The following is a 27,225-nucleotide window of genomic DNA, read 5'->3' as shown; positions in this document are numbered from 1 at the left end:
CTGAACAAAGAGAGATTGACCTCGGGGCAAGGACTTCGACTTGAGTCTTCAGGTTATTAAATATTTCGTCCATCCCCTCAACAACATACTCTTCAAGAGTGGCGTACCTCTCTTTAGCCTTCTCCAACTCCTCTTGAAGGTCAAGTTTCTCCCCATATAACCGGGTATAGCTCTCCTCTGTTTTCTTCTTCACCCCCTCCGCCATAGTCGCGGCTGCCTCCGCCTTCTTTACTCGAGATCGGGTCTTCTCCAAATCGGATGTCATTCTGGCCTTCTGCTTCTCCAACTCCCTCTTAATCTCCTTAAGACTTTTTACTTCGGCTTGGGTAGCCTCAAGAGAGCTCTGGGTGGCATTAAGAGGAGTCTTTTGCAACTTCTTAGCCAAAGAAGAACACACTCCCGCTATCTGAGTTTCATTTTGGGCCATAAGTTGGAGGTGGCTTTGAATAGCCACATCATCCATATTAATGCAACTATGAAGGAGGATATTCCTCTCACTCCAAGCAATCCCGTTAAATCCTGTATCGTAAATGCAACCCTCTACAACAGTCTTTTATTTCTTTGAGGGAGGTTCTGAAGACGAAGGAGAAGAAAGACCAACTGAATTCTCTAGAGGCAAGTCAAGAGAGACCAACCGACTTGATGGAGTGGGAATGATCTTCTTTTGGGCTGAAGAACTTAAGTCCAATTTCCTTGGGGAAGATCGGGTAGAAGCACCCCTGGCTTTGTTCTCCTTAATACCACGTGCCACAACAGTCTTCCGAGTTTGATGCAGTTATTTCATCGCTGCAGATTTGGGAGCCATTTTTCCTAAATAGTAAATGTAAAAGCACATTAATCATAGATGATACAGCCAAAAGTCATAAAGCTAAGGAAAGAAGGCTACCTAGCATGGACCAGAGTAGAACAAGATCCCCTAAGAATCTCTCCGTGTCCAAGTGAGGATTCCGGCCCCAACACTCTTCCAACACGTCTATCATACCCTTCTCAAGTTCATCTAAGGTATCTATGCTATACTTGGATATAACGGGTTTTTCTTGCCGGTATAAAGGGAAGCAGGGTTCATCATTTTCATCCAAAAAGAAAGGACGGACCTCCTCTACAATTTGGATTTAAAAAAAATAGTTCTTAAAATAGTGGAAGAACTCATCAAAAATGAAAAAAAAAACTTTTTACCTTGAACGACGCAAAAAGAAAGCCAAAAAATTTTTTCTTTCGAAGACCCTGATTTGGTCAAAACAAAAAGATGGAAAAAGACCTTAACCGAAGGTCAGACATCGAGCTCCCAACATAGGAGCTGGTAAATCTTCAAAATAGCCCAAGAGTTCGGGTGAAGCTGGGAGGGAGCGACGTCACAAGCACAAAGGACATTTGTTTTAAAATCAAAAAAAGGAAGCTTGACATCTAGTTTCGAGAAAAAACAATCATAGGCATAGAAAAAGGAACGTCTCAAGTTGTCTAAGGAGGGAAAACACACCCTCTCCTCGGGATCGGGTACCACTATCTCATAATTTTTCTCATCCTCTCTATTCTCACATAATCTATGATGTCTACGGAACAACGATAAGGACGGGAGTGTCTACCCAAGTCAAAAGAGAGGGGAACTTTTATCGATATATCTTTTATGACTGATCGAGACATAAAATCTACACCTACAAATACAACAACGAAATTGTCACTATAGAACTCGGGCATCATTCAAAAGAAGTCGAGCAAAAGAAACAAAAATACAAAACGCGAATTGGAAAACATCTTTTCAAAACAAGAATAAATAGAATCGGCATCTCTCCTACGCCGACAGCAGCGAAACCATTGGGGGTAATACGAAGGCAATCAACAAACATTAAAATGGCTACAGTTCCACAAAAATTCCAAAAATACAGCTAAATATTCAACAGTGATTGAAATCAACAAAAATGGTCCAAAAGGATCTTTTAGTAGACAACATAAACAACAGTCAAAGAAGTTGCAAGGAACAAACAAAACCAACAATGCAATAAATCTTCGCTACTACACGAAACACTGTCCCAACACAAGAAATAGATTCAAAAAGCACAGTTACACAAAAAGGGAGTCAAGAATCAGGAGCAACAACAGTAAGCACGAACTTTCCAATCCACACAGCAAACAACAGTAAGCACGAACGTTCCAATCCACACAGCAAAACAAGACCTTCAGAGGATCCAAGATGGAGAAATCTTGGAACTGAGATTGGTTGGGAAGCAAAAAAAGGAGAAAATTTTTCCGCGATGAAAGGAAGCAAATGAAGTACTTTCAGAAGAGAAGAAAGGAGAAGAAAAGGAGCGTGCAAACACTTTATAAAGAAGAAGGGTGAAAAACAGTCATTTCACACCACTCTTTAAAGCTACTAGTGTATAAATGACGAATGAATTTTTGACGGTTTAGAATTTCTCAAATAAAATCTCGTCGAAGTATAGTTTCTAAACCAAGCAATAATCCTTTCATACAAAAAGTTGTTTGTCACTAAAACAAACCCCTAAATTTATAAACTGAAGTATTCAAACCTCGGGTCGTTCTCCCTAGGAATTACAATAAAGTGTCTTGTTATTGGTTTGAGTTGTTTTGGGGTTTTGATAAGAGGCATGAAAGATAAATGGCAAGAAAGTAAACTAACAACTATAAAAGGCTCTTGACAAGGTATGAAAATTAGAAGTTCTATCCTAGTTATCCTTCTCAATTGTGATGAGAATTGTTCATTGCTACCACTTAGTTAACCCTTACTAAATAAAGGAAATTCAAGTGGATGAATTGACTTGAGCCACAAGTCCTAGCCAACTCCCAAGGAAAGACTAGATTTAGTGCACTCCAAACCAATTAGCAATCTCTCCAATTATCAATCAACAAAGGAATTAGATAACTCAAGTGTCACTAATTACTCTACCTAGACCAAAAGGAAAAAAATCTACACTAAAACTAGAAGAGACATTTTATCAAACACATAGAGTGCAATAGAAGTAATCATTATTAAATGCAAGAATTAAAGGAATCTACAACTACAAAAACAAGAGATCAACAATAGAAAAGCAAAGAAGAACAATTATTATGAATTACCTCTTATTGAATTGAAAGGAAATGGAAGGAACAAAAGTAGATCTACAACAAAACATAAGAACAACATAAAGGAAATTACAACCAAAGAATGAAAGAAGAATGAATCTAACAATAAGGAATTGAGATGTAGAAGTAGAAGGAAGCAAAGATTAAAACCTAGATCTAAGAACTAATCCTAATCCTAATCCTAATTCTAGAGAGAAGTGAGAGCTTCTCTCTCTAGAAACTACTTCTAACTTCTAAACTAAACTAATGGTAACTAGCTTCTAAAGTATGAAAGTATGTTCATTCCCCCTTCAATCCTTGGCTTAAATAGCATTAGAAATGAGTTGGATTGGGCCCACAAGGCTTGTAAATTCGCTAGCCACGAGTTTGTATGAAGTGATCACGTGCACCAACGGCGCGTGCGCGTATTATGCGCGTGCGCGCCACCATACGTGTAGCAACTATGGCAAATCTTATATCGTTTCGAAGCCCCGGATGTTAGCTTTCCAACCCAACTGGAACCGCATCATTTGGACCTCTGTAGCTCAAGTTATGGTCGTTTAAGTGCGAAGAGGTCGGCTTGACAGCTTTCCGGTTCTTTCATTTCTTCATGAGTTCTCCAACTTTTCATGCTTTCTTTCTTCATTCCCTTGATCCAATCTTTGCCTCCTAAACCTTAAATCACTTAACAAACATATCAAGGCATCTAATGGAATCAAGGAGAATTAGATTTAGCTATTTTAAGTCCTAAAAAGCATGTTTTCACTCTTAAGCGCAATTAAGGGAGAAGTTATAAAACCATGCTATTTCATTGAATAAATGTGGGTAAAAGGTGATTAAATCCCCTAAAATCAATACGAGATAAACTGTCAAAATGGGGTTTGTCAATAAACTCATGCTCAGCACGGAAAAATTTATAAAAGTAAGAAAAAAATTTATATGTTTCGATATTTAAAACAAAAATACAAAATAATTATTATTTTAAAAAATATATAAAATTATTATCAAAATCAAAGTTTAACTTAAAAAAGGGAGTAATAATTATTTTATATTTTTTAAAGTTAAATAATTATACACTAATACAGAATTTAAAAAAAATTAAAATATTTACATTAGAATACTATTTTTTCAAACACTTCTCTATAAACAACATTGATAGTTGAATTTGCAGACATTCCTACGTGATTCATAAGTAAAACTTTTAAACCTCTCTTACTCTTAACTCTTGAAAGTGCCACATATAGTTGGCCATGTGTAAAAACTGGTTTGGTCAAGTACAATCCAACATGAGATAAAGTTTGTCCCTGAGACTTATTAATTGTCATGGCAAACGATACTATTATGGAAAACTGTCTTCGTTGGAATCTAACTGGGACGGTTTCATTTGTTGGTACCATATTCATTCCTGGAATCAAAGCAATATGACCAACATTGTTACCGTTAAGACTTCACATTCTATGACATGATTTCCAAGCTTCCTACCTTGTAGCCTTGTACCATTACAAAGACCACTAGATTGGTCAATACTCCTCAGTAACATCACCGGAACACCAATCTTGAGTATTAATTTATGTGGAGGCAAACCAGAACAATTTATGCTATTCGGTAATTCAGAACCATAGAGATCTAGTTGACTCTCCATATTCCCTTCATCCATACATATGGAATCCGAACTAAGATATAATTTTTCCCCTCTAGGAATGATAGCCATCAGATGGTTGTTGACCTCTTCAACAATGTCTAGTGTGGGAGCCAGTATAGTTCTTGCTTTGAAAAAATCCTTTGAGGACATGTTTTCCAAAATATTTGGATAAGAAAAATGAACTAACTCATCAAATGCCTGGTCCGAAGAAGGAATAACAATATCTCCTGGAAGACATATCTCAGATTCACCATCCATATTGTCACCTATTAGACCATCACCAACTTTCAATAACCACTCACCAAATTGCTCTGTCTCATCTTGATCTGAAGCAGTCGTCCCTACAAAGAGTCTCATGTTTTTTGTTAGTTTGAGCACCTGACAAAACTTCCAAAGGCAAGACAAATTCACGATTGAATGAACGATATCTTGTCTCGATCCTCGTGAAATGACAGGAAGAATTTGTCTAAAGTCTCCACCTAGTACAACCACTTTTCCTCCAAAGGGCAAATCTTTGCTATATGTTGGAGAACACCTCATGATATCACCCAAGCATTTATCAAGCGCTTCATAGCAGTACCTGCTAACCATTGGAGCCTCATCCCAAATTATAAGTTTGGCTCTCAATAGTAACATTGCTTGAGGGGAACAAGGTTTGATGTTACATATAGAATCCTCAGTTATATTCAGCGGTATTTTGAACCTTGAGTGTGCCGTTCTTCCATTGGGAAAAAGTAAAGATGCAATACCACTCGAAGCAACGTTTAACACTATATCACCCCTTGAGCGAATCTCAACAGACATAAGGTTCCAGAGAAATATTTTTCCAGTACCTCCATGACCATACACAAAGAAAAAACCCCCTTCATCACAATACACAGCTGTAACAATTTTATCGAATGCATATCTCTGCTCATGTGTTGCGATGGCTAACATGTCTGAGGCATTTTTCTTTAAATCATCCCTGTTAAAGTTTAGCTCTTCCCTTATAACCCTTTCGGTTAACAAAGAATTATCAACTTCAGTTGCTAAAGGCATAGGAGGATAGTCTTTTAAGGTTTTACCATAGGAATGTAAGATCTTGTCTATATCCATTAAGCACAACTGCTTAATCTCATCATCTGACATTGTTAACTCTGCATATTATACGATACTATAAAAATTCAATCAAACTAAAAATGATTAATAAGGAAGAACTTTTATCATTGTAATTAATAGAAACTCACCGCTTATGTTCATCACGGCTCTCTGTCGATACAAAATATCATCTGAGAGTTCATGCCAACATCTATACCAAACATGTTCTGGTCTTGAGATATTGTTGGATGTTAATAGAATGACAAATAACCTCTTAACATATGATCCTGAAGCCCATGAGCTTGCTTCCTTAATTGCATCAATGAATTCATTGTCATCTTGCAAGAGTCCAAGGGCGAAGCATGCATCTCTATACGTAGCATAAATTGTTCCTCCTACTGTTCTTATATCTCGAAAACTCATACATCCTCTTTGAGTATTCAAGAGAAGCCGTTGGTAATATTCTTCGGTATTTACTGCAAAAAACTTAGTTAAAATCCCACTTTTAAGTTGCTAAATGGATTAAGCTACGCTATTTGAATTATTATGTAGCTTCACATCCGCATAAGAATAATTTTTCTAAAAAATATAGAAAAATAAAAAATCATATAATCTACAAATTATAACGGTTGAAAGTTATTTGAACATTTATTTTCTAGTGTAGATAAATTGGATAAAATGGACGTGGGGTATAGGCTGTTAAGATTTTAAATTTAAATCCTTAAATAAGTAAGATCAAAATTGAATGTAAACTCGTCATTACCTGCAGGTACATGAGTCAACCTTCCAATTGCGAAGCCTTTCTTTCGAGGAAACCACTTTGAAGAATCGTCCTTCCAAACAAACTTGGTTGGAAACTCAGCATAAGTCAGACTTCGAGCATAAGGATATGACATGTTCACTGCCATCCATCCCAAAAACATGGACTTATGAGATATTTCTCTTTCGACAATATCATTCGCATTAGAAGTTTCACCATAAATCACAGGTTGCTCATCCTCCAAATGGAATGGAAGTCTAATCACAAATGATTCTTTCTTTTGGATTTCGTATCCAAATAGACGCCAGACTGCCTCACATGCCGAAATATACCTACAATCGTAGTAATTCCTAATTTTGTCAACAACTTGTGTGGCTTCTGACAGATCACCAGCATTATATAGAGTAGCTGTTACGCGGTCATTACCCTTGTGTACATACTTAAACAGATACTTAATAGAACTTGTTTGGCATGTGTATTCCACATTTATGTGGCACCCGAACTTGAGCAACAATTCTGGATTATACGGAACAATGAACTTATTGTCTAGTACACATTCCCTTTTCTTCACTGTTCGACCGTTATCAGTACGCCTATATTTGGGAAATCCGGCCTCATCAATGAGTGTTCGCTGTCTAAACTCTTTAGGATAGAACTTTGAATAGGATCCATTCTTCATGCAAGGTAAATTCTTGTTGTACGGACCACATGGACCATGTACCATGTAATTTTGAACAGCTCTATGTAGATTTGGCCTTTCATTTTCATCAGGAATCTCAGCTGTTATATATTTGTCTATGTCATCTGGTGTTTGTGGCTTGAACTCGTTACTCATGAATAAAAGGATATGTGCATGCAGAAGCCCTCTCTTTTGAAACTCTACAGTGCAAACGTCTGAAAATTGAAAAAGACAAATGAGCAAAGCATTACAACATAGGATTTTAATAAAGCATTGCATAAACACATACTTACATCCCAAAATTTTGCCAAAGATTTTTCCCTCTTTGAGGTCATCTATCAAACCATCAAGCTTGATCTTGAAAACTCGACACAATATATCAGGACGGTCTTCTGCCTTCAATCCAATGGAAGTCACTTCTCTTCTTATCTCATCCCATTCAGGGTTACAGGTCATTGTGATAAAATAGCTAGGATATCCTGCATATCTGCAAATTGCAAATACATCTTTACAATTATTCATCATATACCTAGGTCCACCGGTAAAAATATTGGGAAGAATGATTCTTTTTCCAAGTCTTGTAGCATTTACATCCCCGTTTATAAGACTTTCATGCAGACATTTGTATTTATCAACCCTCAACTGTGGTTGTTTACACCTAAAGAATTTTAACCTCTCTGATTCCATCATTGTGTAGGCATCTACCAGAAACTGTTGGAATAATCTCTTTGATCTCAGAATTAACGGAGATTCACCCGTCCTTTTCTGTAGTCGAAAAGCAAAGAATTGTCGCAAATTGATTGTTTTGTTTTTCTTTGTAGGTCTAGCGGAGATAGAGTCTAATGTTGCAATACCCAAACGAAATCCATCCTCCCCATACAGAAACAACAATGGATATTGCAAGGCTAAATAAGATGGATGAAAAACATTAATCCGCTGGAGCTTTCTAGATTGACTCTCTATAATAATATCTCTATCTTTGCTAAGTTGTTCGACATCGCCAACAATCAATGCAGCCACTTTAGATGCAGATGGCAAGTTGTATGTCCTGCCATCTGTATTCCTTTTACTAATCAACTTAAGCTTTATGTTTGTGCAGTTTTTCTGTTGGTACCTATCTCTTGCATAGCAAAAATTCTTTGCCAAACTATTATATTTGTCTAGCATATTTCTTAATATTGCCACAATTTTTCTATCCCGCTCATTTATAGCTTCATTGGAACTACAAAAAAAAATAATAAAATTTATGTTATTTGCTCTCACAGATAAGAAATAACTAAAAAATTTGACTGGTTGTATGAAATTTACCGAAGTGTGCCTATTCGATTGTCAATCTCATTTTCTGTGTCATAGATATATAGCTGGGCAAATGTTGGTCGCAAACTATCAGGAGGAAGTAAGCTACCAATGCTATGGTAGTTTTGACCCCCAAGCTTAAAAATTGGAGGAGCAGTCCCATTGTTCACCCCACGGTCAATTTTTCCAGCCATTTATGTAAAACAAAACATTGAATTAAATGCCCTTATATTTTTTAGGAAACGAATACTTCTTTGATCTCCTCCAATATGAAGCTTAATGAGCTCATCATGAGGCACAAAAAGTAGAGGAAGCTCGATCTTTCCTTCCATACAACATAATGAAACTTTGGTTGGGGCGACTGTTTGGATTTAGCAAGCCTTTCTCCAGACCACATCCGTGCTTTACAGTGTTGACATTGATAAATAGGGTTTCCTATATCCCAGACATCTGCCGAATGAACTCCCTTTAGCTACTCATATGTCATACCGATACAATTTAGTTCATGATGTACACAAAGATGCAAATAAACATATAGATAAAAATTTTACATACCGTCTACGGTTTCTGAGGATGGTATAAAATTATCTTCCATATCCACATCCAACATTAAATCATCATAACCATTCAAAACTACAGTAAAAAATTATAAAAAAATGCAAACATAATCATTTTGATGTATTACTAATAATATATATATCTCTTGCAAACTACAAACTTAAATTCTTGATATAATGAGAAATTCCCTTCATTATTAACAAAAGGGTCAACATGTTGGCCACTGTGTGTGTCAGCGCTTGGTGGATGCGTCTTAACAGTCGATAAATTACATCTTCATAAAGTTGTGCCAAATTAATAGCCACCGAAGCAACAACAGAGGAAGATTGTCCTTTTTGCACCCCAATCATAGTAGAACCTCTTTACAAAAAAGTTTAATTTTATTTAAATAAACCATAGAAACTATAGGAAAAAAAGAATAAAATAATGATGATTATCTTTTCTAAATTACCTTTCTGTTAGGCATGATCGGTGGGAACTGGAGTGTGATGAAAGCTGATTTTGTGGAACAACTTCAGTTAGATTATTGGCGGGTCCTTATACACTGGAGTATGCTAGAATTGTAATAAATCTATGTTATATAAATGATTTTCGATGAAGTATACTTTTTATTAAATATTGGTGTATGAATCATTTGGCAATCATTAATTATACGTACTATTTGTTAACACGGACAGTGGAGTTCTTGTCTATGAGGAATCCGTCTGTAGAGTTAAAGATCTAGATCTTATCTCTGATGTAGAAGGTCTTACATAGATAGGAAGAGTATTTTCCTGTCCAAAAATTCCATGCGAGGCACAATGTACACCATGCATAGATAGTTGCTTCCCTATGAATGAGTAATAAGAAATATATAGAAAATTTTCGTCATTAAATCGATATAGATTAAATTTAGATAAATATGAGTCAATTACAGTGAGAAAAATGTCACCTTTATTCTCACTGGATTATAAACTGAGAATATTAGATGAGGTTTCAATTTTTTGACACACTGTTCTTTGACTTGTAGTAATATGATGCATATTTTTATGTACGTCAAAATTTGTATTATTGTTGTTCTTCGACCTGTTAAGTCAAGAAAAATAATAGAAACACAAATAATAATTATTCAATTAACTAATCTCGTATTTGATTTTATATAATTTTAGTAGTATACTTTCATAGTTAAATTTTTTTTTGTATTGGTTTAGTTTTATTGAATTATTTTTTAAATTATTAAACTAAATCAATAAGTATTCATATCATATTATTTAAAATATAACCAGTCATTAGTTAAAAATGAATACAATTCAATTTAAATAACAAATAAAATTCTAAATTTAAATATAATTCTAAAATTTTAGTTTATTTAAATCGAGTTAAATAGATATACACAAAAGCATCAAATTCTATATTTTTCCAATTAGTATAGAGTTTTATGTATTAATTTAGGATAAATAGTATATTATTTTAAATTATGATAGAGTATATTTTAAATAATATTAAATAATTAATTAACCTAAATAGTATATGAAGATTTGAAGATTGCATAATTTTTATGTAATTTATAGCTTATTAAATATGAGTTTAAAAAAAATTATAAAGATGAATAGTTATTTACAGTTTTCAAATCACTAAACTAAAATACTTAAAAAATTATGTATAGTACAAACTATTTCACTAATATTCTCAACAATGATAATAGTTTAAACTGTAATTCCCATAAAAAATAGAAATTAAAGAAGTTTTAGAAGAACACTTACCAAAAGCACAAAAGAAAGCAAATTCGTTTTCATCAAGTCTTTTTCGTTTTCTTACCAAAATTATCTTTCATCTTAACCTTGCAACCTTCGATTGTGTGATTGGAGTGGGATACATTATCGTTGTTAAGTCACTTATCTACAATGTACTTCTTCCGCAACAATAAGTTACGAATACAAATTTTCAAATTTTAATACTTATTTTGAAGTTAAATTTTAAATATCCATTAACTTACAATACTGATTATTTATTGACTAATTTATGAGGTATCAATTTTTATTTAAAAAATAAAAAATTTAATTTATATATGTAAAAATATATTAACAGTGATTTTTAATTCACAAATTAATAATCTAATTAAAATATATATATATATATATATATATATATATATATATATATATATAAACCAAACCAATTTAAATATAGCTATCTTAAGCAAACTAATCTTTATATTATATATTATCAAATAATTAATTGAAAATATATACTCCTGCACGACAATTTTTAAATTTGAACTTAGAAGTGATCAATAAATCACATTTTTTTAATCAACGTATAACAAAAAAATTAGTTAAAGACAAAATATTCAACACAGAATAATTTTGGTCATTTAAAAATTAAATATTAAAAATTAAATTACGTATTAAAAATTAAATACAACTTTGTGGTATGCCTCAATAATAATAATAATAATAATAATAATAATAATAATAATAATAATAATAATAATAATATACTTTTAAAAGGTGGTACTGCATGTTTTTCGTGAAATATAATTTTTAAATTTATTTTATAAATAATAAAATAATTTTTTTAGATAATTACATTAAGTGAATAATAAAAATTAGTATCCAAATTAACAAACTTTAACCTATCTGATAAAAGAAAATAAAACTTACATAAAACATAGAGTATTGTATAGTAATAATATTTTTAGAGAGTGTATAATAGTCTTATTTTTTTCAAAGATTTAACAATTATATAAATATTATTTATTTTCAATTACTAAACTAATAAGTTTATAACATGTGAATAATAAAAAAAATAAAATTGTAAAGAAGTTGAACAAAATAAAATGAAAACACTAATCAATAGGAGACTAATCAACACTTAAAAAATTTATTTGAAATGAAATAAATAAATAAAACTTACATAAAGATGTGATGCAATATACAACAGTAACACCTTCAAAAAATATCTAATTATCAAATATTAAATATGAAAGATTATAAGTAATTGTAGAGTTCTTATATAGAGCTATTGTATTTTGGGCTGGGCTAAAATATTAATGTGTATATGTTATAATTTGTTGGAAAGAATCAAAGATATTATTTTATTTTAAATAAGTAGTTTTCTTTTTTGAACGAAATAAAAAGTTTCTATTTACGGAGTCATAAATATAATATAACATACTTTAATGAGTCACAGCACCATACAACACCAACACCCTAACAATCACTCTTATTCAGTAATTACTCTCATTTAATAATATTTTTTATTTGATAATTTAATGTTCAATTACTAATTAATAATAAATTAAAAGCACTTTTTATTATAGTTATTATTTTATTTCATAAAAATCTATACATTAATTTTTATTTGCGAATTTTAAGTTTCAGGTTGAAGAATTTAGAATATAATTAATATATATCGATCTCATATCATGATTGCTTAAAACTTGTGCCATCTTTTTCGTGAACTACTCATATTTCTGAATATTTTTCTGATCTCTAAACATCTTCATGAATAAAATTTTTTCTCTAAATCTCGATCTTAAAGGGGGAGGAGGGAGAGTGGAGAGTCACTGTTGTCGAAGTAGAAACAACGACAGCAACGCTCCCACAGCAGCTAATTGTGTGTTATCAGGAGAAAGAAGAGAGTTTTTATCAACAGAGAGAAAATTTTTTTTTAACTAATAATATAATTGAAATAATTCTACAAAATTATATAATTTATTTAATTAATTTTATTAAAAATTAAGAGAATTAAACATAAGTCACCTAATATAAAATTAATAGTTCAATATTAGAATCTTAAAATAATGCTACATGAGAATATAATCGAATATTAAAATTTTATTATTCTTAAAATTGATAATGAAATTTTTTTTATTTCATTATTTTATTTTTCATAAAATTTTTTTCATTAAGAATAAGTTGAAAATAGCATATAATAAATAAGTGACTCTATTAATTAGAAGTTGGTAAAATCGCTCTCCTACGAATTAATACTAAATTATAAAATTGGAAGAAAAAAAGTGTTAAGTGTACTGATATTTTGGAATCCATGATGAACATTTAAAAAAAAAAACAACATCAAGAAGCTTAAATTATTGTATCTTCTTTAAAGAAAAAAGAAAATGATAAAGGTTGCTTAAAATACGATGATTGATCTCCACCCAAATAATAATAACTTGAGGAGTAAGGTCGCTGAATGCCAATGACTATTGTTTGATATACAGGTCAATTAGACAATTACTTTTTTTGTTCTTTTAGTCAATTATAGAAATAGGAGATAAAATTATTGACTCATATTCCATTAGTCAAAAAATCTCTATTCTAAAGTATTCTATCAATTTTAATAAAAAATAAATAACGTCTAAAATAATATATATATATATATATATATATATATATATATACACACACACACGCGCTAATAATACCCATAATTATTGACTTATATATTAGAATCATATTCGACTTGTATCAAAATAAAAAGAAAGTACTTACAGTGTCATTAGCATGTCCAAAAAAATATAGATAATTAAATAAAACAAAACAACAATTGTTCAATTTAAAATATTTTAAAAGTTGAATAGTATCTGTTCTCTCAATAAATAATAGCTATAGCCAAGACTCCACCAAACCTTTAAAGCATGTTCCTTTATCTCCTTTACATGAAAAACCTCATGTTTCACAGCAGCTACTTTTTAATGGAAGGAGCACCAGACATGTTAAACTCATCCAAAAGGCGCTTCAAACAAAACAAAACAAAAAAATATAATTAAGATTTTAACCAAAAAATAAAATCTGAAATATAAAAGAGGCCATATAAGTGAAGACTAAATGAATACCCTGACAACAGGTCTTTTAGTAACAGACAAATTTTCCACGATTGGATCAGGTGACTCATCACAAACAGAACATCCATCTTCACCTTGAGGCTATATAGAAAAACAATGAAAAAATAAATAAATAACACCTCATATTTGGCAAATTAAGCCTTAATATACATAGTCTAAAAATCAACAAAAAATAAAAAAAATCAAACCTGCACAGGGTTAATAGGACCAGCAGGGGTACACCAGATTTTACCGGGTCTTGAGTGTCCCTCCACCTCGGTAAATTGGTAGAATCAGAACGTATCACCGATACATCATAAGAATCGCACCATCCAGTAGTTTCTACTTCGACCTTGAATAGAAACTCCTTATCAAGAAAAAACTCATTAAAACCAGTAGGATCTTTGCTTGCTTTCCCTTTTTCCTACACCAAAAATTTTACATTTATATCGTTCTAAATAAACAAACATCTCTTATTGACAATCATAACGTGTTCAACGAAATTGATTTCACGTACATTCGATTCTTTCACCATCTCAGTACAGGTTCGTCCGAATAGAGCTGCGACCTCCTTTATCGAACACAACAAAGTTCGTTGTACCAGTACCATCAAAAACCAACAAATTTAACTTATACCTATTTTTTTTATTCAAAAACATCAATTAACACCTAGCCTATCACCCTTTAGTTACAACAAAATCATAAAAATGATATTCAACATAATTTAGATACTCAAACACAATTTTTTTAGATTTATCAGTTTTCTAGATTTTAGCCTAGCAAAGGAGACTTTGGTATAAAAGTGTTGTTGGTATATGACTTTTTTCTATGCACTCTATCTTTGTTTGCCATCTTTTTTTTGTGGCTAAACCAGATTTTCATCAACCAAAGCAGTTTTTATTTTTAATAATTATTGGTATTAAGCAAGATATTGCTAAATCATTAAAAAAATCAACATAATCAATTAGTTAACTATATTTTTATGATTTTTATGAAAAGATTGCACAAATAAATCTAATTAGAGTAATACCTGTCAACCACATTATTCACGTTCCCATTACAGCCATCGCAGAAGTATTCATCCGCATTAGCTTCTGCCTTCACGCTGCAAACACATGATTTATACCACCAACTTGGAACGGGTTCAACATCAAGAACAGTGGCCCGAACAACATAGAATCCAACCTACATAGGAACAGTTTGAAAGTTAAAAAAAAATGAACCAAACGAAAAAAAAGTAGTTTTATATAAAGCACTCACATCCGTAGCAGTACGTAACTCCTTTATTGTCTTCCTCCCAGTGGAATATAAAACTTCATCTTCATCAAGATATGCTGGTTTGCCAGAAATCACAGACAGGTACTGCGAGATCTCTCTATAGTACACACTACTTATCAATCACGATGCCACAAAAATACAGTCAATATGCACAACCATAAATAATTCACAATATTGGTACAATACCTTTTTCGAAGCATCAAAGCCTCAGGAATATCTGGATTTATCAAGAGTCTAGTACCATACATAATGTTCTGCACAATATTGGTACCTATATATAACAATAATTGCTTAAATGAGTTGTACAACTATACATGACAGAAGAATTATCGAATGGAAAGTAACCAAAAGTGTATTTAGATTTAAAAAAATAACTATAATCTACCGTGAACCTAATTAATTATTAAAACCTTTTATTTTAGCAATGACCTATAAAAAAATATTTAATGCAAATATAAAATAATAAAAAGTATTATATAATAACAGAAATATAGTTTAAAATTATATATTGATTAATTAATTATTGAGTAATTCAACATAGGATTTACAATTAACAAAGAAAAAAAACTGGTGATAGTAATTAGTAGAAATAGTTACAATAAGAATATAATCATTTGATAGTAATCAAATTCTTACGTACCTCCAGCATTTTTTACTCTTGCAAATTGAAAAATAATTATTGGCAGTTGTTGATCGCCCGATGCCAGAAAATACTTGATCCGGTCCACCATCTCTCCAAGAACAACAATATTAAGCTTTAAACTGTATAAAAATGCAAATTATTTAGAAAATAAAAAATTACTTATTTAAACATATTAAGTGATGAGTAAGGATTGTTGGAAAAAACGCACCCATCATTCTCAATATGAATGACCATCATGTTAATAAGTTTGCCATCGTTCACGTATTTCCTCTCACCCTCTACGCCGGCCATAACTCCAGCAATATCTTAAATAAATATCAAACAGAAAAATGTGCCCAAATCACACGTTTTAGTGATATTTTGTCATAATTACAAAAGAAAAATCAACTTGTGTACTTGCCATAAATTATACACTTAGCCAAAGAAGAACACACTCCCGCTATCTGAGTTTCATTTTGGGCCATAAGTTGGAGGTGGCTTTGAATAGCCACATCATCCATGTTGATGCAACTATGAGGGAGGATATTCCTTTCACTCCAAGCAATCCCATTAAATCCTGTATCGTAAATGCAACCCTCTACAACAGTCTTTTGTTTCTTTGAGGGAGGTTCTGAAGACGAAGGAGAAGAAAGACCAACTGAATTCTCTAGAGACAAGTCAAGAGAGACCAACCGACTTGATGGAGTGGGAATGATCTTCTTTTGGGCTGAAGAACTTGAGTCCGATTTCCTTGGGGAAGATCGGGTAGAAGCACCCCTGGCTTCATTCTCCTTAATACCACGTGCCACAACAGTCTTCCGAGTTTAATGCAATTATTTCATCGCTGCGGATTTGGGAGCCATTTTTTCTAAATAGTAAATGTAAAAGCACATTAATCATAGATGATACAGCCAAAAGTCATAAAGCTAAGGAAAGAAGGCTACCTAGCATGGACCAGAGTAGACCAAGATCCTCTAAGAATCTCTCCGTGTCTAAGTGAGGATTCCGGCCCCAACACTCTTTCAACACGTCTATCATACCCTTCTCAAGTTCATCTAAGGTATCTATGCTATACTTGGATATAACGGGTTTTTCTTGCCAGTATAAAGGGAAGCAGGGTTCATCATTTTCATCCAAAAAGAAAGGACGGACCTCCTCTACAATTTGGATTTAAAAAAAAATAGTTCTTAAAATCGTGGAAGAACTCATCAAAAATGAAAAAAAAACTTTTTACCTTGAATGGCGCAAAAAGAAAGCCAAAAAAATTTTCCTTTCGAAGACCCTGATTTTGTCAAAACAAAAAGATGGAAAAAGACCTTAACCGAAGGTCAGACATCGAGCTCCCAACATAGGAGCTGGTAAATCTTCAAAATAGCCCAAGAGTTCGGGTGAAGTTGGGAGGGAGCGACGTCACAAGCACAAAGGACATTTGTTTTAAAATCAGAAAAAGGAAGCTTGACATCTAGTTTCGAGAAAAAACAATCATAGGCATAGAAAAAGGAACGTCTCGAGTTGTCTAAGGAGGGAAAACACACCCTCTCCTCGGGATCGAGTACCACTATCTCATAATTTTTCTCATCCTCTCTATTCTCACATAATCTATGATGTCTACGGAACAACGATAAGGACGGGAGTGTCTACCCAAGTCAAAAGAGAGGGGAACTTTTGTCGATATATCTTTTATGACTGACCGAGACATAAAATCTACACTTACAAATACAACAACGAAATTGTCACTACAGAACTCGGGCATCATTCAAAAGAAGTCGAGCAAAAGAAACAAAAATACAAAACGCGATTTGGAAAACATCTTTTCAAAACAAGAATAAATAGAATTGGCATCTCTCCTACAACGACAGCAGTGAAACCATTGGGAAAAATACGAAGGCAATCAACAAACATTAAAACGGCTATAGTTCCACAAAAATTCCAAAAATACAGCTAAATATTCAACAGTGATTGTAATCAACAAAAACGGTCCAAGAGGGTCTCTTAGTAGACAACATAAACAGCAGTCAAAGAAGTTGCAAGGAACAAATAAAACCAACAATGCAATAAATCTTCGCTACTACACGAAACACTGTCCCAACACAAGAAACAGATTCAAAAAACACAGTTACGCAAAAAGGGAGTCAAGAATCAGGAGCACCAACCTTGATGAAGACTCGAAGAAGGAAGGGGGAACGTCAAACAACAGTAAGCACGAACGTTCCAATTCACACAGCAAAACAAGACCTTCAGAGGATCTAAGATGGAGAAATCTTGGAACTGAGATTGGTTGTGAAGTAAAAAAAGGAGAAAATTTTTCCGTGATGAAAGGAAGCAAATGAAGTACTTTCAGAAGAGAAGAAAGGAGAAGAAAAGGAGCGCGCAAACACTTTATAAAGAAGAAGGGGGAAAAACAGTCATTTCACACCACTCTTTAAAGCTATGCGTGGTGTCCAAGAAAACTGTCGCGCAAAGCTCACCCCCTATTTAATGCAGTAAGGTTAAAAAATTTGAACAAGTACTTGACCTCGTGAAAGCAGGTACCTGACAACGAAGTGGAGGTCTCAAATTGCTTGAGCCCAACCTCTTGAAAGTTCGGACTCAAGTAGGGGCACTGTTTATAACCTGACCCAAAACATAAAGTCAGGTCCAATAAGAAAAAAAAGGCCCACTCCAAAAGGATGACTTTCACCACATACCAGACCTCTTGTAAGAGGTACAAGAGGTCGGACATAGTGAAAGAGATCGGATAAGTCTTTCAAGTAACTACGTCCCTAAATCTCTCCTACTATCTTATAATCCTAACAAACTTCCAAGATAAATGGAACGAAAATCCACTAATAATAAAAGGTGGAACTACTCTAATAAAGGTGGTTAAGAGCTCTACTATAAATATACTGACACTCCTCAGCTATATTCACGTTCTAATCTACTAAAAATCTGTCTAAAACTCTTGCTAACTTAAGCATCAGATCCTCTTGCAGGTACCACCCTTACCTCCTCACGAGGAACTCGGACGGCGGCACGTCGGCGTACGAACAAGTCAAACACTGCCTTAAAAAGAGTCTAAACCTCATATTCAGGTCCAAAATCAATGTTTCACGTAACCCTTAGAACACTCTTCTCTCTTGATTATTGGACATATAAAAACTTTAATATCAAGTCATAATACTATTATAAACTTTGATATCAAGCCGTCAAAAAGGTTCACGTTCATTATCAATGAAAAATTTGTCGAAAATCGGATGAATTCGCCAAACCTATAAAGCAATTATCAAAGGAAATTTTATTCATAATGGTGAAAACTCCATCGATTAGTTAATGAGAAAAGATAAAATTTATCAATAAACTATTACCAATATGATTTTTTTCCAACAAATAAAATTTGTCAATAAATTCATCGAAAATAAAAAAATTTGTCGATAAATTTATCCGTGTTATATTGTTTTCTAATATTAATAAAATTATTTTATCCAAAAATTTAAGCAATTAAAAATACATATAAATGTTTATATAACTATTCATTACATCCTTAATTAGTCTAAGACATAAAATTAATATCTCAAATAAAGACAAATGATAACACCCGGCTACTTATTCTTTATCAAGAATCTATCAATGTGGGCGGCAATTATATTGGCAAATGCTACAAGCACGTGTTTAATTTTTGTATTAAGCAAAGAGTAACTGTTTTAATTATTAAGATGACAACAATATCGTTTTAAACTTTTAATTTTAGCGAGTGTTTTTGTTAATGTCAACCTTGAATTAACAAGTATATATGCAGTATACAGCAAGTGATTAACATCATAACATGGCAACAACTAATGATGTCTTTGATTCACATACAAGTGATTCTTTATTTATTAAGTATATGTCAACCTTGAATTTACAGTTACACGCAGCCGGTTAGGACATACATAGCAAGGCGACAAATTAACGAAGGTTTCAAACGTATGATTATTTTTTTTATGAGTTCAAACGTATGATTATGTCATTGCTTTGTTCGTTGGATTCTGCTGGCGAAAAAGGAATAAAGGATTAAGGGACCTGATGACCCTTGTGGGCTGCGTTCATGTAATTGACAGCTACCGAAAACATTAGTTAGTTGCTGTTCAAGACTAAATTATGATTGTGTTGTGCCTCTCGTATGCTGCGGCATAATTATTGCCAAGTAGAAAATAGCAGGAAAAAGGTCTCGTATCATTATTCAAATGCGTGCAAGATATATATTAGCTATAGATATTGTAGATTAGTAGAATAACAGTTACCATAAACATCCTCACCCTCACCCAAATAACAATAACAAAAATGATTGTATGAACAAATAAAAATTCACCAATTCAACTAAATATCCTTAAAATCATTCATTTTTTTCAGCTTTTTTTTTTAAAAAACTCAAATAAATAATTGCAACAAACATATACATAAATTTGGTGTTCCGTACGTCTTTTCTCCAATATTTAAAATAATCAATTTAAAAATTTTAAAAATTAATTATTTTAAATAAAATTCAAATTTAAAATTATAACCTAATAAAATTCAAAATCATCATCATAATTAAATCTCGCCAAAATTTTTATTCCACAATAGCAGATATGTTCTTTCTCTCCTTCCATTCATTTATTTAATTTTATGGAAGAAATGTTTTTTTTACAGTATTTCTCAATCCGACAGACCAATAACTAATCTGCTGTCTAATCTCCATTTAAGGATTTGCGAGTGGCCAGAGAAATTTACTGATACTTTCGTTCCCAGATTCGTAGCAATCCTATCCTAGGTTTCTGTAGGCTTCCTTTTTGTTTTGGACAGGCAATTTCTGCAGGCCTCAATCATTCCCTAAGCAAAATAATGGGCTTATTGGGCCGTTAGTTATATGGGCCGAATGGTTGGGCCTACTGCAAATTGCAAAATAGTACCCTTGAGCAGAGTGCGCGGGAAGCAGTTACCGTCTCCCTCACATTTCTAATTCTTCTTCTTCTGCCGTCTCACTCATCTTTCTCATCTTCTCTGCTCATTCCTAACACAAATTGCTCAAACCAAATGGGTATCAAGGTCAACAATTCTTCGCATTTCATTTTCATTTCAGCTTTATTCTTTATAATCAACGTTTCATTTTCCTTCATTGACGAATTCTCATGGAGGTTATTTCATTCTAGGGTTTAACGAAGCTTTTGGCGGACAATGCACCGAAAGCCATGAAGGAGAATAAATTCGAGAGCTACTTTGGACGCAAGATCGCCATTGACGCCAGCATGAGCATTTACCAGTTCCTTGTCCGCACTACTTACTCACTCTTAGCTACCACTATATGCTTCCAGCAATTCGTTTCTGATGTTTGTGTGGTTTTTGGTGCAGATTGTTGTGGGAAGAATTGGAACTGAAATGCTCACTAATGAAGCTGGTGAAGTTACTAGGTGGGGTAGTTAGTGATAATCAATTCACATTCACATAATTTTCAATCGAGTATTGCCTAATTGTGGGGTCTTGTTATGTTTCTCTTTTCGTGTTTTCTTATAATTTCTTTATTGGAAATGTGTGATGACTTTGCTTTTGTATGTTACAGTCATTTGCAAGGCATGTTTACAAGGACTATCAGGCTTCTCGAAGCTGGGATGAAACCAGTGTAATTACTTATTACGTTTTCTGTTTATTTGTTTTAAGTATTATTTCTATTTCCTTTCTTTCAATAGAAACGTAGGAGAAAGTGTTGTTTTGTAACATATGCACTATTGCTGATTTTTTTCCCTTGCAAATTTTCCTCTTTCCCAGATATGTTTTTGATGGGAAACCACCAGAGTTGAAGAAGCAAGAGCTGGCAAAACGGTATTTTTGTGTTGATGTTTTGTTATTTCCAGATTGTTCATTTTTTCCCCCCAAAAATAAAAAAGAATTTCATTAAGATGAGGAGAAGGATAATACAAACTGGGGATAAGGGCATCCCTGTACGAAAGCAAAACAAAACAAAAGATTTTTTTTTTTTTTTTGAAGGAAGAAAAAACAAAAACAAAAGATTTATCCATAAAGCATAGCTTTCAATCTCTCAACATGTCTGAGAGAGAAAGTCCCCTATAAACATCATGAACTTTACACCAAATAGATGCTAGGCATATAATCCTACACCATAAAACATGTTTGTCATTGAAGGTGCATTATGCTCCTACCAAATAGTGGCAAAAACTGCACAATTCATCTTGTGCATCTAAAGAAGTTTTCTTTATTTTTTTTAAAAAGAAAAATATATTCTTTTTCCACTTGATAAAAGTTCTTTAATAATGTTTCAGAGGTGAGGATGCTTGGGTGAGTGTACACAACAGACTAGATAGGATTAGAATTATTACATTTCGCATTATAAAGGACTTGAGATAGTTTCTATTATAGAGAAGATTATAGAATCTGATCTTAGTTGGTAAGTGGCTATACTTGGAGAAGGCTTGTTGAGACGGGAGTTAGGAACTTGGATTCAATGGAGGGTAAATGATTTAGATTTAGATATAAATGATTTAAACACATATATGATTCATAATAAAATACTCATTTGATTCATGTAGTTGACCCCATCTTGAGAGACAAGGCTTAGTTTTAGTTATTCTCGTTCTCGTAATGATGTCTTTTTCACAAGTTTTGTTGTTGTTCAGTTTGACGAGGAGGGCTGATGCTACCGAGGATTTGTCTGAAGCCAAGGAGGTATGTCCATAATTTGATATTGGGTTATCTCTATGGTTCCTTTGTGCAAGTATTTTCTTCTATTAAATAACAATATTCATCTTGGGGATATCTTCTTTCTTGTAATTTTAGACAGCCAATAAGGAAGACATTGAAAAATTCAGCAAACGGACTGTGAAGGTGAGTCTTTGTTGGTTTGGCATCTTTGTTTAATAAGTTATTGCATGTAATGGATAAAGCCTTGGTTTTAGGTGCGAGCTGTTGATGCCATTTTGCCATACTCTTGTAGGTGACAAAGCAGCATAATGAAGACTGCAAAAAGCTTTTAAGACTCATGGGAGTGCCCGTTGTTGAGGTAACATTGTACTACTGAAGTATTTATGATTACTGGTACTGTGTGTCTAGATCTGGCTAAGACTTTGGCTTCAACAGGCACCTTCAGAAGCAGAGGCTCAGTGTGCTTCTCTTTGTAAAGCTGGAAAGGCAAGTTCATATCTACTGCATCCCCTTGAATATTTTGTTCTTTATTTTTTTTTTCTATTTATAATTATAATCTTTAGTTATGACTTCATGCTATTTTTTTAGTTGATTGTTCAATCCTTTAAAATTAATTTCATTATTTCAAACATTTCCTAATATAAATTTTCTGATGTTTATGTTGAATATTTTACTACTTGTAGGTTTATGCTGTAGCTTCAGAAGATATGGATTCTTTAACATTTGGAGCTCCCAAATTTCTTCGCCATTTAATGGATCCCAGCTCCAAAAAGATTCCAGTGATGGAATTTGACATTAGCAAGGTCCTTGAAGCTTTCAAAGTTTGTCAAGTTTTTCACTATTAGATCTGTGCTTATGTTGATATTTATGTTGTTTCAGGTTTTGGAGGACCTACAATTGAGCATGGACCAATTTATTGACCTATGCATTCTTTCTGGGTGTGATTATTGTGAAAGCATCCGAGGTACTTTATATTCAATTTGATTTGCGAGATGTTAATTGAAGTGTGGCATTATGATTGCTATATAACAGTGCATCCATGTAATATAAACATGATGTGTGCTGCAGGTATTGGAGGAACAACAGCTTTGAAGCTAATACGTCAACATGGTTCTATTGAGATGATACTGGAGAATATAAACAAAGAAAGGTTTTTCTTTTTCTTTTCTTCCGTTCTTTAAATCACCCTTGTCCACTTTATGCAATTTGATACATATTAATCGTGTGGTGAAATTTGGCTTACCTACTTCCCTTTGTTATATTCGCACTGGATTTGTAATCAGATGTCTGGCTTAGATATTTGGGCTCTTCCAAGTTTACTGATTGTGAGAATGCATGTTCCATGTATTTTTCTTTTGTACTCATGTTGTATCTTGGTGTCATTTCATCATTATATTAAATATCTGCTATTGGAGGCTGTTATGTATTTTGGCCTCTTTATCTAGTGATTGATATCCCATTGATGCTGCCTATTTTTCCAGATATGCAGTGTAGAGCATCCATATCCACTGTCTATAAAAATAACTTCGAGTACTTTTTTTGTGGTGGTGTCTCCTTACCATGTTGATAATTTATCCTTTACAATGTATTGAATGTGTGAAGCAGGTACCACATTCCAGATGATTGGCCATATCAGGAGGCCCGACGGCTTTTTAAAGAACCATTGGTCATAACTGAAGACGAGCAACTTAATTTGAAGTGGTCTGCTCCAGATGAAGAAGTAATAGCTAGTCTGTTACAAAATCCTTCCAAACAGACACAGATTCACATACTCAAATTAATTCTATCAAAATATATTGAGTTCTTTGGCAATGTAACCAGCTTTGATCATGTTGCCTTGCAGGGGTTAGTAACATTTCTGGTAAATGAGAATGGATTCAACATTGATAGGGTGACAAAGGTGTGTGGCTTCAAATAATATCTTTTTGTTGACTGTTTGATTAGGGTATGGTGGGATTTCATTGCTTCAGAAAACAACTTATTTATTTATTTATTTTTTTAATCTGATAGGCAATTGAAAAAATTAAAGCAGCAAAGAACAAGTCGTCACAAGGCCGGTATGTGATCCTTAACTCGTTGGACGTGAATGTTTAATGTTTTTTCTTTTCTTTTCCTTTCTAATTCCTTCACTTTCACTCTTCCAAACACTAACAGATTGGAATCATTTTTTAAGCCTACAGCAAATCCATCTGTACCCATTAAACGGAAGGTGTGTATCCATTACGCCTATTAGAGTCGTTGCTTGCTATTATTTGTTAATATACTAAAACACTAGAAAAAATCCTGGCAAATTTTTCATCAAAACATTTATGGTCAAACTTTGGGCTTGCTATGATTCAATTATTCAGTTCTATTCACCTGTTTTTCTGGCTGTAACAGCATCATGAATTATTGCTTCCATGCATTATTTGCATTATCTTAAGATGTCATCTGGATGATGACTAAACTCTTGCATCTGATGATGACATGTCTTATTAACTTCAGTTGTGTGAAAAATCATTCATCTGAAGATGTGATCATGAATGTTATTTGTTAGATACAAAAGCAATTGAACACCACAACTTGTGTGGCAAGGATATCCCTGATCATCTCCTTTACCCACTGTAGGTTTTTAGTTCTTTATTCTCTTACAAAAAATAAAAAATAAAAGGGTTAGTTGCACCTACACCTGTGACCTTTTATGACGCCATGCACACTATAGTTTCTAAACTTTAAATGTGCAAATTGAGCCTTCTAAGTTTTTCAAATTTACAGTTTGACCATGTTGGTAGTTTGTTCGTCAATTATTAAAAAATATCACATTTAAGATTTAACAAAATATAGGGTATCAAAATTGCATATTTAGGAAAGTTCAAGAGGACCAATTTTTGCATAACCCAAACTTCTAAGTATTTTGGTTACAATGCATGTGTTCTCGGGGGTTTAATTTGCACATTTTTAAAGCTCAGGAAATAAAGTAGATGGGAGTAAGATGCATTTATTCTTTTGTTTTCGCAAACAGTATCCTTTCTGTTTCGCATCTGAGAAATTGAAGTACCAGAAACAGGAGTTTGCTATTTACTAGAAATATTGAAGCTGATTTGCGAGCATAATTTTGACTACACACTTGATGACAGGAAAGCAAATGCATGCTTAAATCTTTCAAACCAGATATTGAGCATAAGATGTTCTCTCTGCAAACTTTTAACTGTTCAAGGCCCATGGTTAGTGGCAAGTTAAGCTTGCCAAAACATAATCTGGGTTCCAAGCACCACGTGTCATTGTCATTATTTAGAGGTGTCTGCTTTGGTGCCTGAAGCTGATTAGCCCTGGTGAACCTTCAAAGTCAATCTATTCTCATGTAGAATCTATATTTTAAGTAAAGAATGTGAAGTCTTAATTTGATCATCATGATTTTATGGAAGGGATAAACTATCTTTTATCACTATCTATTGTGCCATCCAATAATCTCTAACTACTAATTTTACATCATAAATTAAAAAAGAAAGCCTCCTTTCATTACTCCACGCATGTTTCATTCCCAATATTGTGTATTTCTCAAATTAAGTATTTAGCTTAGCATTTGCTCCCTTTAAGTATGCAGTTTTGTGGTTCATGCCTTTACCAAGTCTCATTGACTTTATTTACATAGATACGAAGTCTCATTGTTATGCAGGAATGTAAAAGAACTGAAGAGCTTAAAATTTATTTTGTTTCTCTTGCTTGTTTTATTTCTTGTATTTCTTTATTAACCACCTTTTCTTTAGTATTTAAATCTGATAATTCTATATGCGAGCGGTTAACGGATAAACACCCCCCCCCCCAAAAAAAAAAAACACACACACAAAACCACAAAAAAGATGTCACTAGTAATCTGCCAGTACCAGCTTTCACATGATGGTGGAAGTTTATGACTAGATTTTACATATGAGCAAAATTTACCCATACTGGGCTCATGCATTATTGCTAGGTTTTTTCTACTTCGTAGCACAAGATGTTTGATGCTTTGCAAAATGGGTTTATACCTTTCATAAAAGAAAGCTGTGAAGTTCGTAGAGCCAGTCTAACAAAGAACTTCAACGAATCTGCTGATGGGTTTAGAATAAAACACCTCTACCATACGTCACTATTCTTGCGTTAACAAGTTCTCATTTCTTGGCAGGAAACACCACAAGCTAATGCTAAAGAGAGTAACAAAAAGACTAAAGCCACTGTTGCTAAGAAGAAGAAATAGTTGGCAGCGTCTAGAAGATACTGGCCAAACCAGAGTTAATCAGGTTAGAGTAGCTTTGCATCATGGAGGTTTGATTTGCAGTACTGAAATTTAGTCCTCCAAAGTGTAAAATACTAATGTTAAGTATATTTTTGGAATTTGACTAATTTATGCTAGAATTTTGCTTCCTATAATGCCAATCTGTGGTGCTACTTAATTAGTCCATCGTTACGTAACAACAAAAATGATTGGAAGAAAAATTCCACTGAATTTCAGTTTACCCTTTGTAGTTTTTCTTTTGTCATCTCATGCTTAACTAATGTCTAATGTAGTTTTGCTTTTGACACGAGTTTTTAGTTACAAATGATTCAAATTTCGTACAAACTTAAAGTTCAACCAAATCCCCACAAATTCTGAGAACTTGTAATCTAATACACTACCAAAATAAAAATGTTTGAAAGAGAATAGAAAATTGGCTAAAACAATTTAAAATTATCTTATTATCTTATTTTATATTTTTTAATTATTGTTGGAATAATTGAGTAATATTAGAAATAATAAATGTAATTATAAATTTTACATACATAAAATTACATTTGGTATATA

General features: G+C 33.0%; 3 protein-coding genes across 6 annotated transcripts; 1 reads left to right on the top strand and 2 right to left on the bottom strand.

The window, feature by feature from the left end:
- Window positions 1-734: 734 nt before the first annotated feature.
- On the bottom strand, window positions 735-8,705 carry LOC112708996 (uncharacterized). The gene is made up of 10 exons (XM_025760907.1): window positions 8,524-8,705; window positions 7,745-8,437; window positions 7,509-7,702; window positions 6,540-7,430; window positions 5,926-6,252; window positions 4,919-5,835; window positions 4,555-4,837; window positions 4,274-4,462; window positions 898-1,099; window positions 735-810 (listed from the first exon to the last, which is right to left on the bottom strand). The coding sequence occupies exons 1-10, from the start codon at window positions 8,703-8,705 to the stop codon at window positions 735-737; spliced, it is 3,954 nt and encodes a 1,317-aa protein (XP_025616692.1).
- Window positions 8,706-14,412: 5,707 nt separating this feature from the next.
- LOC112708995 (replication protein A 70 kDa DNA-binding subunit C-like) lies at window positions 14,413-16,297 on the bottom strand. The gene is made up of 7 exons (XM_072201996.1): window positions 16,210-16,297; window positions 16,006-16,102; window positions 15,795-15,916; window positions 15,341-15,425; window positions 15,137-15,263; window positions 14,907-15,061; window positions 14,413-14,512 (listed from the first exon to the last, which is right to left on the bottom strand). Exons 1-7 carry the CDS (start codon window positions 16,295-16,297, stop codon window positions 14,413-14,415), a joined length of 774 nt encoding a protein of 257 aa, XP_072058097.1.
- Window positions 16,298-20,685: 4,388 nt separating this feature from the next.
- LOC112710660 (flap endonuclease 1) lies at window positions 20,686-26,899 on the top strand. 4 transcript variants are annotated; one of them, XM_025762983.3, is made up of 18 exons: window positions 20,686-20,819; window positions 20,924-21,040; window positions 21,123-21,181; window positions 21,331-21,390; window positions 21,537-21,590; window positions 22,403-22,451; window positions 22,563-22,610; window positions 22,720-22,785; window positions 22,863-22,913; window positions 23,111-23,230; window positions 23,307-23,391; window positions 23,496-23,577; window positions 24,033-24,147; window positions 24,271-24,327; window positions 24,438-24,484; window positions 24,582-24,636; window positions 25,544-25,738; window positions 26,569-26,899. In XM_025762983.3, the coding sequence occupies exons 1-17, from the start codon at window positions 20,808-20,810 to the stop codon at window positions 25,721-25,723; spliced, it is 1,257 nt and encodes a 418-aa protein (XP_025618768.1). In that variant the 5' UTR covers window positions 20,686-20,807; the 3' UTR covers window positions 25,724-25,738; window positions 26,569-26,899. The 4 variants fall into 4 exon arrangements, with proteins under 4 accessions (XP_025618768.1, XP_025618767.1, XP_025618770.1 ...); XM_025762982.3 differs by having other exon boundaries at window positions 24,030-24,147; XM_025762985.3 differs by lacking the exon at window positions 25,544-25,738.
- The last annotated feature ends 326 nt before the right edge of the window (window positions 26,900-27,225 follow it).

The sequence above is a fragment of the Arachis hypogaea genome, chromosome 9 (genome assembly GCF_003086295.3).
Source record: "Arachis hypogaea cultivar Tifrunner chromosome 9, arahy.Tifrunner.gnm2.J5K5, whole genome shotgun sequence".
In the NCBI taxonomy this organism is placed as follows: Eukaryota; Viridiplantae; Streptophyta; class Magnoliopsida; order Fabales; family Fabaceae; genus Arachis; species Arachis hypogaea.
Note: the sequence above shows the minus strand (reverse complement) of the source record. Positions and strands in the feature narration are given on the sequence as shown.

Bases quoted from the DNA above. Each gene is read 5' to 3' on its own strand.
- LOC112710660 (XM_025762982.3), top strand. The intron at 21,591-22,402 runs GTATTTTTGTGT...GTTGTTGTTCAG, and splicing joins AAGCAAGAGCTGGCAAAACG to TTTGACGAGGAGGGCTGATG. The intron at 22,786-22,862 runs GTAACATTGTAC...TGGCTTCAACAG, and splicing joins TGGGAGTGCCCGTTGTTGAG to GCACCTTCAGAAGCAGAGGC.
- LOC112708996 (XM_025760907.1), bottom strand. From the start codon at position 8,705: ATGGCTGGAAAAATTGACCGTGGGGTGAACAATGGGACTGCTCCTCCA. The intron at 7,431-7,508 runs GTAAGTATGTGT...TTCAATTTTCAG, and splicing joins CTTTGGCAAAATTTTGGGAT to ACGTTTGCACTGTAGAGTTT. The intron at 5,836-5,925 runs GTGAGTTTCTAT...TATAATATGCAG, and splicing joins AGCCGTGATGAACATAAGCG to AGTTAACAATGTCAGATGAT.
- LOC112708995 (XM_072201996.1), bottom strand. From the start codon at position 16,297: ATGGATGATGTGGCTATTCAAAGCCACCTCCAACTTATGGCCCAAAAT. The intron at 15,917-16,005 runs GTGCGTTTTTTC...ATTTTTATACAG, and splicing joins ATTCATATTGAGAATGATGG to TTTAAAGCTTAATATTGTTG. The intron at 15,264-15,340 runs GTATTGTACCAA...ATTGATAAGTAG, and splicing joins GCTTTGATGCTTCGAAAAAG to TGTGTACTATAGAGAGATCT.